We start from the raw sequence: 16,959 nt of genomic DNA, 5'->3' as shown, positions 1-16,959 counted from the left end.
ACTACAAAGATTGAAGCTTTCTCATCATTATCAGTTCAATTTAGAAAGGGATGCACTAAGATACCAAAAATTATCACCTTTCTCACATTTCTAGCTAAAATCTATAGTAGCAATAGTTCCTTGGCTACAAGGACAACAACAACATACGTGTACGTAGACCTTACCACTACCTCGTGGAGATGGAGAGGCTATTTTTGGAGGTCCCTCGGATCGAGCAATTAGTTCTTTGGTTGAATCTCCTAAAACTCCCTGCACCTACAAAAATCTTGAACCAAATTTCAAGAACCCTTTATGTACTATACTATAAGTGTTGGAGCTCTCCAGCAAATCAAAATTCCAAAAAAGAAACAATCTTTTAGTGGATTTACATAACTATAAAGCATATCAAGAACTCAGACAAAAAAAGAATCAATCTTTCAACAAATATAGAGTTCAACCTCACTTCTAATGAAACCCCAAAAACTGGAAATCAGTTTAAATCTTGAAAAGCACAGGTCGTTGCACTAAAACTCTCATTATATGCTCAATTTCACCTTTGATGAAACTCCAAAAGCTAAAAATCAGTTGAAATCTTGAAAAGGGCAGCTCAGTGCACTAAAACTCCCATTACGTGCAGGATTCAGAAAAAAGTCTGAACCACTAAGGGTCTATCCTACCACTGAACTTCACTTTTTATGAAACCTCAAAAGCTGAAAATTAGTTGAAATGTTAGAAAAGGATAACTCGGTGCATTAAAACTCCACTATTCATATGGTCTAAGAAAGGATCGGACCACGAGAATCTATTCCATCACTCAACTTCACTTTTGATAGGACTCCAAAAATTGAAAATCAGATAAAATCTTGAAAATCCCCCAAAATATCAAGAACAGGAAACACTACCACTCCATATGTAACAACAAAAAAGAAGTAAAAGCAACAATACAGTAACATATAGTTCAGACCGGAATCAAATTCATAAGCACGCTGAAAATTAACACTATCACAGCAGTAACATATAGTTCATACTTGAATTTACCAAAAATTAAGGCAGTGAAATGAAGATTCTCAAATTTTCCCAATTTACGAAGCTTGAATTTATCAGAAATTAAGGCGGTGAAATGAAGATAATTTACCAGAAATTAAGGCGTAAGAGGAAATATAAATTTGCGAGAAAATTTCAACGGCAAAGAAAGGGTACGCATGGAAATAGAGTCAGAAGATATTTTATATTGTTGATTGATGGTATTTTCAAGTGTTTGGTAGAAAATTATCAAGTGTTTGAAGTGAATGACCAAATTACCTTTAGATAAATTTGTTATGTCATTTCTATCCTATGTCAAACCAGCTTTTCTATAAAATAGAAATATTTAGTAAAATTATGGTTGAAGCAGCTGCAACGAACATATCATAAACACATATTTTTCTTGTTTTAATTAAATACTATTAATTTTTTAATACATAAATAACTTATAATAATTAATTAGGGGTGATATAGTAAAATCACGGCGCAGCTTTTGAAGCAGCCATGTCAAAACCAATGTTTTAATTAAATAAATATTATGATTTTTTTTAATACATAAATGACTTATAATAATTAATTAGGGGTGATACGGTAAAATCACAGTTGAAGGAGGTCAACTTAATTTAATACTTCAAGTGTTAATTTGTCATTTTATGTCTATTTTATTTTTAAAAAATATTATTAAATTTTTAACACTTAGATGACTCATAATAATCAATTATGAGCGATATTTAGCAAAATTATGGTTGAAGCAGCTGCAACAGACATGTCATCTATTTTTTTAATTAAATATTATTAATTTTTTAATATATAAATAATTTATAATAATTAATTAGGGACAATATAGTAAAATCACGGATGAAGCAACTGAAACAAACATCATAAATATTTATTTTTTAAATTAAATATTATTAATTCTAATATATAAATAACTTATCATAATTAATTATGGATAATATAGTAAAAAAAATATTATTAATTCTAATATATAAATGACTTATAATAATTAATAATATAATAAATTATGAGATAGTTAGGAATAAAATGGTAAATTAATGCTTCTATTTTATCGAAAAGAAAAGAAACATGTTTTATTTTGAGTTAAAAAATTTATAGAAAATTAACTCATTACCAACAAATCCCGGTTCATTAATAATAGTCCGGTTCAGAGTCTTTACAAAGAAAGAAAGAAAGAGCCGAAGCGGCCATTTCACCAATAAATCTCAAACCCTACATAAACCCTCAACCTTCTTTCCCATCTCTCAAGCAACAAAGCAAAATATAAAAAGTAAGTTACTTATGTATTAGTACCACATTTCAATTATTCATGGCTTCTCCTTCAAGCCACACTAACTAAACCCACAAAAAACCCTACGAATTTTCTCATTTTCGGCAATTTCAAAATGGCAAAAACGTATGCAGCAGGGCTATTTGCTGCAGCCCTAGCTTCTGCTAAATTCGGTACTGAAACTGTTTATGCCGACGGTACTTTCAATTTTTCCCCCTTTTCTACTTCTTCTTCTTCTTCTTCTTCTGCTTCTGTTCCAAATGCTCAGGCTAATGTTCCTCAGCCACCGGCTGCGGCGGCAGCGGCTCCGGAAAGGCCGAAGGTTAGAAATGATAATCCGAGGACTACTTCAGCTGGTTTTGATCCGGAGGCATTGGAGAGAGGGGCGAAGGCCTTGAGGGAGATTAATAGCTCCAAAAGTGCTAAACAGGTGCCGAATTTTAGTTGATTTTCTGGTTTATTTTTTAGGTATATAATTGAATATTGCTATTCAGTGTATGGCAATTTGTTTAGGGGAATTAATTAGTTGGAAATTTGTCTATTGTTATGTAGTTTAAATTTGGCGCAATACATGGATAAACACCTTAATTGAGCTGAGGACAAGTTTGAGTGTGTATTTATTTAAGTTTTATTTCAGAAAAATTAAGTTCTGTGGAGTTCATACTGAATTTTCAAAAAAAAAAAAAAATCTATGATTCACAACTTTGCGATTTTGCTGTGTGTTCTTTTTCGCTATGGAGGTGTGTTGAAGGGGGAGAAGAGCTCTCAGGTTGAAATTGAATTTTGTAACATGACATTCGGTGGTGTTAATTAATTTTTGTCACAAGGTATTTCATGGTTCGTTGAGAGGTATTTTATGGTGTTGTTGATAAAGTTATCTTCTTTTGAAGGCAAAGGTTTTGTCTTTAACGTTCATTTTTCAAAATTCTGGTGTTAGGTGTTGTGGAAGATATTAAATTTGAGTCATTTGTTGTAGGTTTTTGATGTGATTAAAAAGCAAGAAGAGACAAGGCAAGCAGAGTTAACTGCAAAAGTGCAAGAGTTTAAAGCACTGCAAGCTCAAGCTGAGACGGTAAGATTAATTTTTTACGGCGAACTAATGCTTGAGTATCAACCGATATAGAAGAAAGTTCCTTTTGTTTGCCTTTGTTGATAGATAGAGAAATTTTCCCTTTTAATGTAGCCGTAATTGGAGGTATGAGTGGACAAATAAATCTTGTATCATACACTATTATTTCTTTTCATAAACACACAATTTGTTTTTGGTTTATTTATTGTCTAAATCTTCATTTAGGGTGAGTTTACTAGATGTATTTAAGCATTACCGATTGGTGTTAAAACGGACTAGAATTTTCATTAGCTGCAGGATACATGATTATATACTGCAATATGCAAGTTTAAACCAAGGGCAAATGACCTGATTCTTTACCTTAAAAACTTGTACTATCTAAGACAATAAAGCCACCCGTTCCAACTATTGCCTTTCAAACTGCATCTGGAAATAGATCTAGAATGTGACCTATTGAATGCTTTGTTTTTCTGTGACTGAGTGCATGCTGCGAGAAACAAAAAAACATCTGTTTAAAACAGGTCGGGGGATTTTAACTTCACTTTTTTAAAAAATTAAAATGTTTAGACACTTTGTGCTTTTGCTGATAACTATTACTCCGTTGTTCTAGGGGGGCAGTCCCTACCACCAATTTTCGAACTCATGCTATTGGGCCTCGGGGATTTCTCAGTTATAAACAAATAATTATTTGTTAATTAAACAATCAAAAAATTATGTCTCACTAATCTGAGCAGTGCAATGCATTTTACTTTTCTTGTTTGTAAATATCAAAATATGAACTTTACTATCTTCTCAAAAAATAAATCTTCCCAATAATATGAAGTTCCTTATTTATGTAACAAACTAACAATGAAGAAAAAAGATGTGATTAGCTTTGTTTCTTTTAACAGGAGAGGCAAAGGGTTGTATACGATGAACAGAAAAAACTAGCTCAGCAACAGGCACAAATCAAGTCACAGATGGCTCGATATGAAGATGAATTAGCAAGGAAAAGGATGCAGGCATAAAACATTTTGCAAAATGTCATGGTTAAATTTATATTGCATTAACTTGTAAAGCTGACTTCTGCTTGCATTCCTCAGGCAGAAAATGAGCATCATAGAACTAGAAATCAGGAGTTGGTAAAAATGCAAGAGGAGTCATCTATGAGACAAGAGGCAGCTAGACGAGCAACAGAAGAACAAATTCAAGCGCAGCGCCGGCAGACTGAGAGAGAAAAGGCAGAGATAGAACGTGAAACTATTCGAGTGAGAGCTATGGCAGAAGCCGAGGGCAGAGCACATGAAGCAAAGCTTGCTGAGGACGTTAACAGGAGAATGCTAGTAGACCGTGCTAATGCTGAACGAGAGAAATGGGTGGCCGCAATTAACACAACTTTTGATCACATTGGAGGTTCTTCTCTAACGACCATTAAGCTTGTCTTATATGGGTATAAATGTGTGGAGTTATCAATCATATCACTCTATTTCTTCATCTTATTAGCATTGACTTCCGTCATATGTACTTCTATTCTTTTGTTGTTGAATTTTTTTCTTCTGAATCCGCCTTTCATGCCAATGGGCTGTGCTTGTAATTTTAGCTGAAGAGATCATACAAGTCATCTATTCTCCGGAAATAAAATCAGGAAGAAATTTGAATTTGTATTTGTTTTAAATATTATGGACTAACATTTGTCTGCTGGTGTGATAAACAATTAATGGGTTTCTAATTTAGACAATTTTTTCTGTTTTTTTTTTTCCTTTTTAGCCTTTGCAATGAGTGTTGCAGGAAAAGATACACCATACTTATTTTCTGGACTCCTTACATGTTTATAAATGCTCCACTCTTTTGATTCTTGGCATGCCTATAGCAACTACAATTAGTGCTGATACTTGAGTGGGGAGTAGAACTTTGAGGAAGACAACTTGCAGTATGAAACATTTTTCTTTTAAAAGGCAATCATGCATTATACTTTTATACCAAATGCAGACATTGTTGCTACGCTGGAATTTTTGGCTACTGTGATGTAAATATGTATGATCTTTCTGACATGAAGATATCCATTTATCTAGGTGGCTTCCGTGCAATACTAACGGATCAAAATAAGCTTGTTGTGGCTGTTGGTGGCGTGACAGCTCTTGCAGCTGGAATATACACAACAAGGTATTAACTATATTTTCAAAATAACAATGTAAAGTTGTTGGCATGTGCAATCCTCTTTCAAGTCATACTAAATACTGTGATGTGCATTTTCTTATGTACATTACTTGTGGGATCTAGGCATTTTATTTCCTCTTTCAGCGTTCACATGAAAAGACATCAGATACTTTGACTTGCTTTTTTGTTAATTCCAAAGCTGCCAAGAGTGGTGGTGTTTTTAATCAAATTGATCAGTCCCTCACTTACCTATCCTTTTAGTTGTGGTTCACGATGCCCCAGTGGAGCTGTTCCTTTACTTTTCATCTTCTTTATTCGTTCTTTAGTTTGAGCATCATTATCATTCAACCTACCTTGCGGTGATAAAATGAAGATACACTGGCGAGGAGAATCCTACTGTAATGCATTCAAACTTTTTGACATTTCTAGCATTTTAGCCATGCAGAATTCATATGATAATTAGCTTCTGGTATAATTGTCTTGTTCGATTCCTTCCTCTATCGATAATTTACTTGTTTATTTAAAATAGCTAATACCAATGAAGCAGCTGGTTGGTTGATGCAAGTTTTCTATCTGGATTGCAGGGAAGGTGCAAGGGTTGTTTGGAGTTATGTGGACAGAATATTGGGACAGCCGTCATTGATCAGAGAGTCATCTAGGGGTAAGTATCCCTGGTCGAGCTTCTTCTCGCGATCCATGAGCGCTCTCTCCAAAGGTGCTAATGGAGGTTCTGCGACCACGTCTGAGAAAGGGTTCGGTGATGTCATTCTACATCCATCTCTTGAAAAAAGGATTCAGCAGTTAGCCAATGCAACTGCTAATACCAAAGCTCATCAAGCTCCATTTCGCAACATGCTCTTTTATGGCCCTCCTGGAACAGGGAAGACAATGGTTGCTAGAGAGCTTGCTCGCAGATCTGTAAGATCTTTCTTCCCTTTCTCAAACTAAGTGATCTTTACATATTTATATCGTATGCGTCGTATTGAAAATTGTTGAAATATCACATATGGGTGAGGAAGCCTGTTTATACAATTTATAATAAAGCATTGAGTTGCCATGGAAGTGGGCATATGTCTACCATCTTATAAAGTTGCCTCAATGTGCCTTTAGATTTTTTATTTTTTTTTTAAAAAAAACAAAATTTGATCCGAAGTCTGACAATTAAAGACACTCATCAAGATGTTCTATAAGGGAACGCTCTCAAGAGAGTGGTGATTTACACGACTCCCTTCATGAAATATCTATAAATTGGTGGTTCTGTCTTTGTTTTGGTGGTCAATAATATGCTTGAATCTGTTTTCAGGGACTTGACTACGCATTGATGACGGGTGGTGACGTTGCACCGTTGGGATCACAGGCTGTCACCAAAATACATCAATTATTTGACTGGTCCAAGAAGTCCAAAAAGGGTTTATTACTTTTTATTGATGAAGCAGATGCATTTTTGTGCGAGTAAGTGACTTTTCGTCAGCATTGCTACGTCTTGGCTGCTAGACTTTTAGTAAAATATCTGCATAGGTTTATACTACTATTTAATTGGGTTGCTGTACAAAGAGATCTAAAGATGTGCTGGAAAATTTTGTTTTAAATACTGGGAGTTGCAAGGCATGGAAAAATTAGGAGAGATAGTGGTTTAGTTACTGAGTCCTTTTTCTCCGTTGAGAGAGAAGTTGCTGAGTCAAAGGGAAAATTCTGACCTCATGTAAATGTCATCAAATTAGATAGTGCCTCATGGCTCCCTAGATTAAACCAGTACTCATTTTCTGATACCAAGGTCAGGTGTGTGTGTGTGTGTGCGCATATATATATGGCTTGTCCGATTTGCACAACTACTATTTGATCTCTGAGTTCGTACCATTTTATGTCAATTTCAGGCGAAATAAAACGTACATGAGTGAAGCTCAAAGGAGTGCCCTCAATGCACTCCTTTTCCGCACTGGTGATCAGTCAAAAGATATTGTCCTTGCCTTAGCTACGAATCGGCCAGGTGATCTTGATTCAGCTGTTGCAGACCGTATTGATGAAGTCATTGAATTTCCTTTGCCTGGTGAGGACGAGCGCTTCAAGTTGATCAAACTGTATCTGGATAAATATATAGCTAAAGCGGGGGAAAGGAAACCTGGCTTGTTTTCTAACTTATTCAAGAAACAGCAGCAGAAAATAGAGATAAAAGGTTTGACGGATGATATTCTGAGGGAAGCTGCAGCCAGGACGGAGGGATTTTCAGGCAGAGAGGTAGCGAAAATGATGGCCAGCGTTCAAGCTGCTGTATATGGGAGTGAGGACTGTGTATTAGATGCTAATTTATTTCGTGAAGTGGTAGATTACAAAGTTGCAGAACATCAGCAGAGGAGGAAATTAGCTGCAGCTGATGGTGACAAGTGAAATTTTCTCAGTTCGATTAATTTTGCCAAAGAAGTTGATCCATGGTGCCTTCTGAGAAATTTAACACTGACAATTTTTTCGGCGAATGATTTATTCTTTTCCCAATTGTTTGGGAAATTTTGGCTTCTTACGAGTTAACAATTTCATGGTATGATTACTCATAGCCTAGGTCTGTTCTGTGTTTTTTCACCACTCATGTATTCAGCGGATGGAAATAAAAGTGTTATAGGCTGAAAATTATCACCACCAAAGAGCTATCTTTTGAATAAAATCGGTTGCAGCTTTAACTTGTCAATTGACTACTGAATAAACTAATTCTGTACTATGTGAACATGAAAAGGACAACATTTTATGGTAGGAAAACAGGTCAAAATAAAGTTGGAAGTCAAAACCGACCCATAGTTTCAGAGGAAAGGTTCCATCGATTATGTGTTGGATGTCTAATTGTCTGGATGGTAATGCGGTAGTGAATGTATCTTGTACCTGAATCAGTGGCAAATCACATTTTTCTAAGTAATGAAGAGGAACAAAATGTGCCGCCAAAAGACTATTGAGACAACAACAGATTGTCAAGAATGTAGTAGAGGTAGGATGGGCAATTGGTTAGATCTAGCATCGATCGTACATAGTCGAGCACACTTGGAGAGTACGTCCAGATGCTTGAAGGGTAATACAAGCACTTTCGCAGTTGCCCCAAGACATTTTGAGTCTTGTCCCCGGGCGAGTTCAAAGTTTAGAGTAATAGTGGTGAATTATAATGTCATGCTAAAAACCTTTGGCAGCTAAGATAAACAACATCAGCAAACATGTGCTATGTATGTGTAAAAGAGAACTGAACTTGTCAAAAGCATCTGCATGCCAGCTTGAAGAAAATGGATTACTCGGAACCCTAATCCTTATTACAAGGGGCAAAACTTGCCCGCATCACTAATGCAAAGGAACACAACAATCGCAGCTGCTTGCAAATAAAATAAAGACGACTTCTTAATGTAGGAATCCTCGTGATGCAGCCCTAATGATGATGATCTTGAACAAAGCGTAAACCACAGTACTTGCATATCGCTGGCTCGGGCAGATCAAGGCATATGTACTCAATTGGATGTCCAAGAGCAGGATTAGTGTCTGTTTCAGAAGAAAAGAAGAGTACTCAGGCAGATTCATTCGTAATGGAAGCAGTATAATTCCAAAGCAACTCACAAACACTTGCAAAAGAAATGGGAGCAAGATATTCAAATTTACCTCCTTCGCAGGCAGCAATTCTTCCCTCAACCTTGATAGGTGGGACTTCATTGATCAGTTCCATGGGAGATTTCTTGCTAGTATCCTACCAGAAAGCACCACACAACAGTCAGGAAAAGAAAAACAATACTTTGCAGGGAGAAAATTCTTGCTGTAATTTTGGATTAAACTGGCATGGTAGAAACAACAGCAAAACAAGGACATCATATCTTGGTACCGTCTTGAGACCTTATTGTTCCTCTGGCCATACCTGATCAAGCTTATTGTTTCACTGGCTTGACACCAATTACTACGGAGAAATTTCTTAATGCAATTTGACTTGAAACTTAAAAGAGCTATGGTAGAAACAACAGCAAATAATGACTTCATGTCTTGGAATATCCTAGATACCTTATGGTTCCACTGGCTTTTTTCCTTTTATCAAAGCTTATTGTTCCACTGGCTTGACATTTCTATAAAGTGGTCGCCCGTTTATATAATTTCTGACAAGCTTATAGAAGTGTGATTTACGAAGCTGGTTTGACAAGCTTGCATATGATTCATGTCCAAAAATGTGATTTCTAACATGCAAATGGTCACATAACTCTGTGGTTGCAGCCTGTGGTAAGACTACTAGAGCAGAATTCTTTGAAAAAGACTAACAAAATTTTGGATTGAGGATGAGGGGGGAAATGGATTACTACTTGGGCTGCAAGCATGGGAGTCACAAGCAACTCAAGCAATCTAGAACCAGCTTAGATTGACTAGCATTCTGTTAAGGTCGATACCACAAAAGCTCATCTCCATTCTCGTGAGCCCCTTTAAATACTTCTCCCAGATAATTGAAGCTTAAATACATCGTCTGAATAGAAATCATTAAACATCTTCCTACTACTTTTCCTTCATACAAATGACAAATACGCACTAATACATCTTTTTTTATTCCGAGAAAGCACGCACCACTATATCTACTTTCCAGTTGACACATGTTTTACTTCTCCCCTCCATCTGTGTTTCAAGTCATGTTAGCCCAGTCTCCGATCAGTCCCTTCTTGCCATATAATCCTGTGTTCTCTCTATTCCTGTTCACTGTCTCCAATATTTCTTCTTTTTTTTTTTTTTGGTTTGTCTCTCCCACTCCCTTTCCTATCTCAATCTCATTTTTCCTGTCCCGTGATTTCGATACTGACTTCAGTTTTTTGATATGTAAGCAATACAAAATTCAGGTTGCACACTCAACCACATGAGTATTGTTGAAAGTTGAGTTGCAAAGCTACTCATTCCGATGGTTAAAATTGGAAATGGCTAATTTTATCTCAATCAAAGTGTTCAATGTCAAGCCTCTCAGTTGCTAGATTGTGTCAATCTTAAGCAACAAGATCTTTGGCTAGCCTGTCTCATGCGTCAATCTGACAAAGTCAAGGTTGCCTCAGATTTAGCTGGCTTAACTTGCCGGCATCCATGCATATCAAGGTGCACAGAATCTTGTGGTCCTTTGGTGGAAAGTGTACGACACCAAGCCTGTTTCATTAGACTTCCATAATCTATGTTTGAGATAAACATAATGCATCCAATGTTAGTAACTGAAGGACACAGTAGACTCAGAAGAACCAACTAGTGCAAGACCCATTTTAAGAGTTAATTTGGTGGCTACCTATTTAGCATCTATCCCAGTTAACTATGAAGGGAGTTAAAGTAGTGCTGCATTTAAAAGAAAAATGACCTGATTGTGAAGAGAAAGTTGAAAAGATTAAGAAGTGGTAAAAAATACCTTCATAAAGAAGTATCATAAAAATAGAACAAAGAAATGTGAAAGGGAGCAAGCAACTGGAAGCTAGAGAGATGTGGAAGCTAGCAAACTGGAAGAGTCAATATCTATGTATGAGAGGTAGTTAATTCTGATTAACACTCTACTTAATGCAATGCCTACTTATATGATGCCTTTATGTTTGGGGGGATAACCGTGGTGTCCGATACAGCTTGCACGCACCTCAACTAATTCCACGGGATACCTGTCACCTCCCACCAACAACAGGTACCAGGTAACTCTGTCCACTAAGGCTAGAACAGTATATGATGCATTTATTTTTAGTTCCTGTAAATGCATCGAGGAGAGTCCACTAAGGCTAGAACAGTATATGATGCATTTATTTTTAGTTCCTGTAAATGCATCGAGGAGAATAAATACACTAAGAAGGAACCTTTTTTTTGGCAAGGGAACAGTGAATCAGTGACCAAAAAAGAACCCATTTGGTTAAATGGGACACTTTAACTACCAGTAAGAAGAGGGAATTGGGATAAAGACCTGAGAGAGTTCAAGATCAAAGTTTCATCATGAATTGGTTGTGGAGGGTTGTTACAGAAGAGCAATCGCTATGGAAGGATATAATTGGAGACAAGCATGGGATGGAAGGGAAACGGACAACCAAGTCTGTGAATAGTCCTTATAGACCGTTTTTTGAAGTCTATCAGAAATCTCTAGACATGTGTGTTTGGTACGATGGAAAGTGTTTTCTGGAAAACATTTTCCTATTTTTCCTTGTTTGGTTGTAATATAACTTTGGAAAAATATTTTCCAAAGGAACTCATTTTCCTCCATTTGAAAGAAAATGACTTCCCTCATGGGCCAAGGGAAGTCATTTTCTAGAAAATATTGAGATGTGACTTATGGGAACTTGGAACCAAAATAAACCAAAATGTGAATAAAGTGACCAAAATAGGTCACCTATTTAATAAGTTACCAAAATAGGTTAAACCTAATAATTTATTACGTTTTATACCTTTTTTTAACGGTTTGATAACGGATGTGTACAGTAAAAAAGTTTTAGTAAAACGTAGTAATAATTTATTACGTTTTACAAAACTTTTTTATAAAACGTAATAATTTATTACGATTTACAAATTTTTTTGTAAAAACGTAATAAATGATTTGACATAAAGAAGTGATGTGATAGTACACTGAGTTTTTTAAAAAAATTATAAATTAAAATTTTATAACTTTTTAAACTTTTATAAATTAAAACTTTTTATTACAATTTATAAATTATAACTTTTTATCACGTTTCTTACCAAAAAAGTTTTTTTAAAAAAGTTATTGCTTCGTTTTGTCAAATCAAGTACCACCTAGTCACTCTTTTTGACTTTTTCTTTCATAAATCGTATTAAGAAGTTACATTTTAATAAATAAAAAATACGTAATTATAAATTTATTTTATTAATACGTAATAAAAAATTACATTGTTTTCTAAATTTGGTCAGATGAATGTATATTTGTTGATGTCACATCTAATACAAACAGATCGAATGATTAAAATGTGTAGTTAAATATTATGTTTTAGAAAATATATTATATTTTTAATTAGAGGGCCACACGCTCGTGTAAAGTTAAAATTTAGGTAGAAAAAAAATATATTTTCTATTCAACAACCAAACACCATAAAATATTTTTTGGAAAATATTTTCCACTTAGCAACCAAACATAAGAAAATAAGTAAAACACCAACTTATTTTCTATGAAAACATTTTCTAGGAAAACATTTTCCATGGAAAATGTTTTCCTTCATACCAAACACGCCCATAATTCATGAAAAATTCCAGCTTCAAAGTAGGAAATGGAAAGAAGATATCTTTTGGGAAGATAATTGGCTAGGTCAAGGATCACTGAAACAACTTTTCTTGATAGTCTGAGTCAGCAGCAAAGGGAGAGGTATGGGCAGCTAAATGATGGAACCTAAGCTTCAGGACACTACTCAATGATTGGGAGATTGGCTAATTAACAGAGTTTTACAATACTTCGGAAGAATGCAAAAGGACCTCTACTACTGAAGATTAATGATTTGGCAAGGGAATAGACAAGGTAAATTCTCAGTTAAGTCAGCTTATAAGGAATTCAACCTCTCAAATAATCAGATTGGATGTTGGCCTTGATGTATGATATCTGAAGTTAAATTCCACATTAAGTTTGCTTGCTTTACATGGCTTTTGGAAAAAGAGCCAGTTGACGCAAGACAATGTTAGTAAGACTGTACACCAATTATGTTGTAGATGTTACTTATGCGGAGAGTAGGCAGAGACAATCAATCATCTCTTTTTGCACTGTATATTGACAGCTCAATTACAGAAGATATTCATTCAGCTTAAGGGGTATGATGTCGGCCATGCTAAGGAGAAAACCTGAAGTTCTAGACTTCTAGAATGCTGGAACAGAGTCCAGAGATGGTAGCCTTTCAAGTGGGATTGTCCGAGTTTGCATTTGGTCGACGATTTGGAAGAGAGAAATCAAAGATGCTTTGAAATCAATCCAGTAACATCCAGAAGTTAAAAGTGAAGTGTCTAGTCCTTTTCTACTTTGTGTGTAAGTGAGAGTACTTAGAAGACCTTGAATATATTTTTGATGTTTTAGAATCCTTGTGAGAAGACAAAGGATTAGGAATTCTTCTGGTACTCCACACTGTAAGTATGGGTGACTACATAATTTTTGTGTAGTTTATTTTACTAATATATAAATATGTTACTTTCCAAAAAAACAGAAAAGAGAAGTACTAGAAAGTGTAGACAAAATGTTTTGCGGTTTCTCCTTTCAATTGTGTGCTCTATCTCCAGACGGCTTCACTGTTCAACTTTCTCTTTGTGCTTATGTTTTAACGGCAGGCACAGATGTAGGGTGAGGTGGTGTCATAATGCATGATCTCTTCTTCATTGGCTCTTCAACCTTGAAGGCTTATTTTTGTTCAGTTTTTATTTGCAGCATCTACTTCCAGTGTGCAATTCTGCTTTGGCACAATCTTGAAATTACCAAAGGCAATATACAGACGATCTGATTTCAGCCCAGCACCTATTCTGCCTTAAGTTGACATACACTCATATACTTGCACTAATGTTTAATTTATCTTTTAATCCCTCCAATCCTTCCATATCAGCCAAGAAAAACGATATTCTCTCCCTATATGAGCGTGAATTTGGTATACATATTGCACTTGGAAGACGAGATTGACTTTTCGATAATTTTATTCTTCTATTTGCTTTTGTGATGCTAATTTCACCGCATATATACAACTAATTTCATCAATGTCTCATGAAGTGTCTTTGAAAATAAACCATTTTCATTCTCATAAATGACTATCCATGGTGAAAAGTTAGCTCCGTTGTCAACTTCAATCTCAAAAGAAAAGGAAAATGAAGGGCGAACCCCACCTTGAACCAAGTTGTTAGTCATAACTTGTCCAACATTTGAAGACAGAAAATAATGGTTGCTTTTAAGTTTTAACCATTAAAATAAGACGGCTCCTGATACTAGCCCAAAAGGTTTTATGATATGCAAGACAATCTGTTTCCTTTTTCCAGATTTGTATTGTTCAAAGTCCACGTAATATACAGATTAAAAAAGAAGTCCATGTAATAAAACACTGCAAGCACGGTATGCGGTACTACCATTCTGGAGCTATTATACAACATAATTTCATATGCAACCTCTACATGTGATATACGCAAATTGCACAACTACAGGATAATAATCAATACTCAGCATTCACTCCCTTTTCAAAAGACATAAAGTCCTCCTAGAAGGTTAAATCCAAATCCCCTACTTTAGAGATCAATTCTCACCTTCACTTATATCTTCATCCTTGCTATCTGTGGCCAAGAAATAACAGCTCTGCTTGTCAAAATTTTCTACAACCACACTTCCTAGGGTATCAAAGTACATTAATATACAAAAAGATTTTAGTCCTATTCTCCTTAGGATTATCTCCGAGTTCAAAAATTCCTTTTGAAGTAAAGTTTGTTTATCTTACTTTCCTTTTTAATCCATTTCAAAAAGAATGCCCCATTCCTTTTCCAGCAACTCTTTATTTCCAAACTTTCACCTAACATATTTAATACCACAAGATTAAAGTACATTTTAATATATTCCACGTATCTTTAGTTTAATAACACAAGATTCAAAAATCATTCCTTACTTTCCTAAACTTGATAAAGAAATGGACTTTGGGCCTAACTCAACCTCAAAAGCCAGCTCATGAAGGGAGGATTGCCCAAGACCATATAAGGAGACCAAAACCCTTTAACCTACCAACGTGGGACTCCAACACCCCCGCACGCCCAGGGCTGGACATTTGAAGTGTGGACAATATAAGATGGGGAGCCTAACATCGGAAACAATGATCTAGGTGGGTCCGGCTCTGATACCATGATAAAGAAATGGACCTTGGGCCTAACTCAACCTCAAAAGCTAGCTCATGAGGGGAGGATTGTCCAAGACCATATAAGGAGACTAAGCTTTAACCCACTGATGTAGGACTCCAACAAAACTCTGTGTCAAGTCAAAACCAGACAAACAAATTGAAACAGATGGAGTATCAATAAGAGAAAAACATAGGGAAGAGTAGAGTAGCTAAAAATTCCCAATTTTGATGATCCATAAGCTAGGGCATGACAACACCGACAATTAGACTTCCAAGAAGAAACATCAATAGCACAATAAATTCTTTCTCCTTAGTCCTGACCTTGGTGAGCAGAGTTACTCCAAACACCCCTATTATTATTTTTTTTAAAAAAATCTTCTCATCTATCTTAGTCTTAGACTTGGAGGACAGAGTTTAGTAATATTTATTTCCAGAGGAGTGTCTCATGAATTTAGTCGAATAACACGGTTATCATAAAAAGAAAAAAAGAAAAAAAAAGCAAACAAAAAGCCCATATGCATATGTGAGCGTGGAAGAATGTAACCTGCATCCATTTGTCTGTATGAGAAGTGATAACCTCACTGCTAACAACGCCGCCGCCGGAGGTGAAGCATCCGGTGTTGAACCGGGAAATGGAAGATGAAGCGGTTAGGGTTTTGAGGAGATTGGTCGCCATTGATATGCCCTGTTTGGTTCCCAATGATGATGCCATTCTTTGTTTTTCCGATAACTATCAAAATTCAACAAATGCGATTTAAGACTAAAAGGGAACGCAACAGATCTTGTTTTTCCTTCTTCCTATTTCTTCCCTTTTTGTTTTTATGTTTCCTATTTTTGGTACTGACTCCTTAATAGATACTACTATATTCCTAGCAACTTATTTTAACAAATTAATCTTCTTAATTATATTTAAAAATATAAATTTAAATATATATACATTATCTAATTATATAATGATAAAAATAGTATTAAAAGAACATGATAATATTTTTTTGATTTCATTAAAAAATAATTAAAATAAAATAAATATTTCTTTTTAAAAATTTAATTATTTTAAAACAGAAGAGCTAGTGGTGTTTTAGTCTCGATAGAGGCTTTGAGAAATTACTTATTTGTAGCAAAATAAAAAATATTTTTAATTTTAATAAATATCTTGAAAAAAGTATATTAATATTTAGTGCTCGCATCATTTCTTTCTTTTTAGTTACATGATCTACTTTTTGTGAGTTAATTTGGCGAAATTTCAAAAGTTAAATTAAATCAGATTAATTTAATTTTGTAGAAGTAAAATTTAGATATTCAAAAATTATATGAAAAATATTATTAATTATAATATTTTTTTTAATATAATTAAGAAATACATCTTAATTGGACAAAATTTGTATCGTTTCTCTTAAAAAATGAGAGGAAACATTAAAAAGGAATGGAGTAGTAGTAGTTTCTTGATTAGGTAAAACAAAACATATTTAATAATAAATAAAATAGAAAAACATTATAAATGTCTTCCTGATTATCTAAAGCACCAATTATTTATGAACAAAATAAAAATTAAAAGGGTAAAAAACACCAACTATATAGAAATAAAATTATTATAAAACCACAAGTCTGACTAGTTTAGATTTTCGATAACTACTTTCTCCATCTCATATTACTTGATCACCTTATTTTTACATGTTTCT

General features: G+C 34.8%; 2 protein-coding genes across 2 annotated transcripts; one reads left to right on the top strand and one right to left on the bottom strand.

The window, feature by feature from the left end:
• Nucleotides 1–2,179: 2,179 nt before the first annotated feature.
• LOC107862933 (ATPase family AAA domain-containing protein 3) lies at nucleotides 2,180–8,131 on the top strand. Its single transcript, XM_016708650.2, has 8 exons — nucleotides 2,180–2,720; nucleotides 3,267–3,362; nucleotides 4,250–4,360; nucleotides 4,442–4,751; nucleotides 5,411–5,501; nucleotides 6,080–6,413; nucleotides 6,799–6,947; nucleotides 7,370–8,131. Exons 1-8 carry the CDS (start codon nucleotides 2,406–2,408, stop codon nucleotides 7,878–7,880), a joined length of 1,917 nt encoding a protein of 638 aa, XP_016564136.2. The 5' UTR covers nucleotides 2,180–2,405; the 3' UTR covers nucleotides 7,881–8,131.
• Nucleotides 8,132–8,718: 587 nt separating this feature from the next.
• On the bottom strand, nucleotides 8,719–16,179 carry LOC107862934 (NADH dehydrogenase [ubiquinone] iron-sulfur protein 6, mitochondrial). The gene is made up of 3 exons (XM_016708651.2): nucleotides 15,825–16,179; nucleotides 9,120–9,204; nucleotides 8,719–9,002 (listed from the first exon to the last, which is right to left on the bottom strand). Exons 1-3 carry the CDS (start codon nucleotides 15,990–15,992, stop codon nucleotides 8,893–8,895), a joined length of 363 nt encoding a protein of 120 aa, XP_016564137.1. The 5' UTR covers nucleotides 15,993–16,179; the 3' UTR covers nucleotides 8,719–8,892.
• Between the last annotated feature and the right edge of the window lie 780 nt (nucleotides 16,180–16,959).

Source organism: Capsicum annuum, chromosome 3, assembly GCF_002878395.1.
Source record: "Capsicum annuum cultivar UCD-10X-F1 chromosome 3, UCD10Xv1.1, whole genome shotgun sequence".
Lineage (NCBI taxonomy): Eukaryota > Viridiplantae > Streptophyta > Magnoliopsida > Solanales > Solanaceae > Capsicum > Capsicum annuum.
Note: the sequence above shows the minus strand (reverse complement) of the source record. Positions and strands in the feature narration are given on the sequence as shown.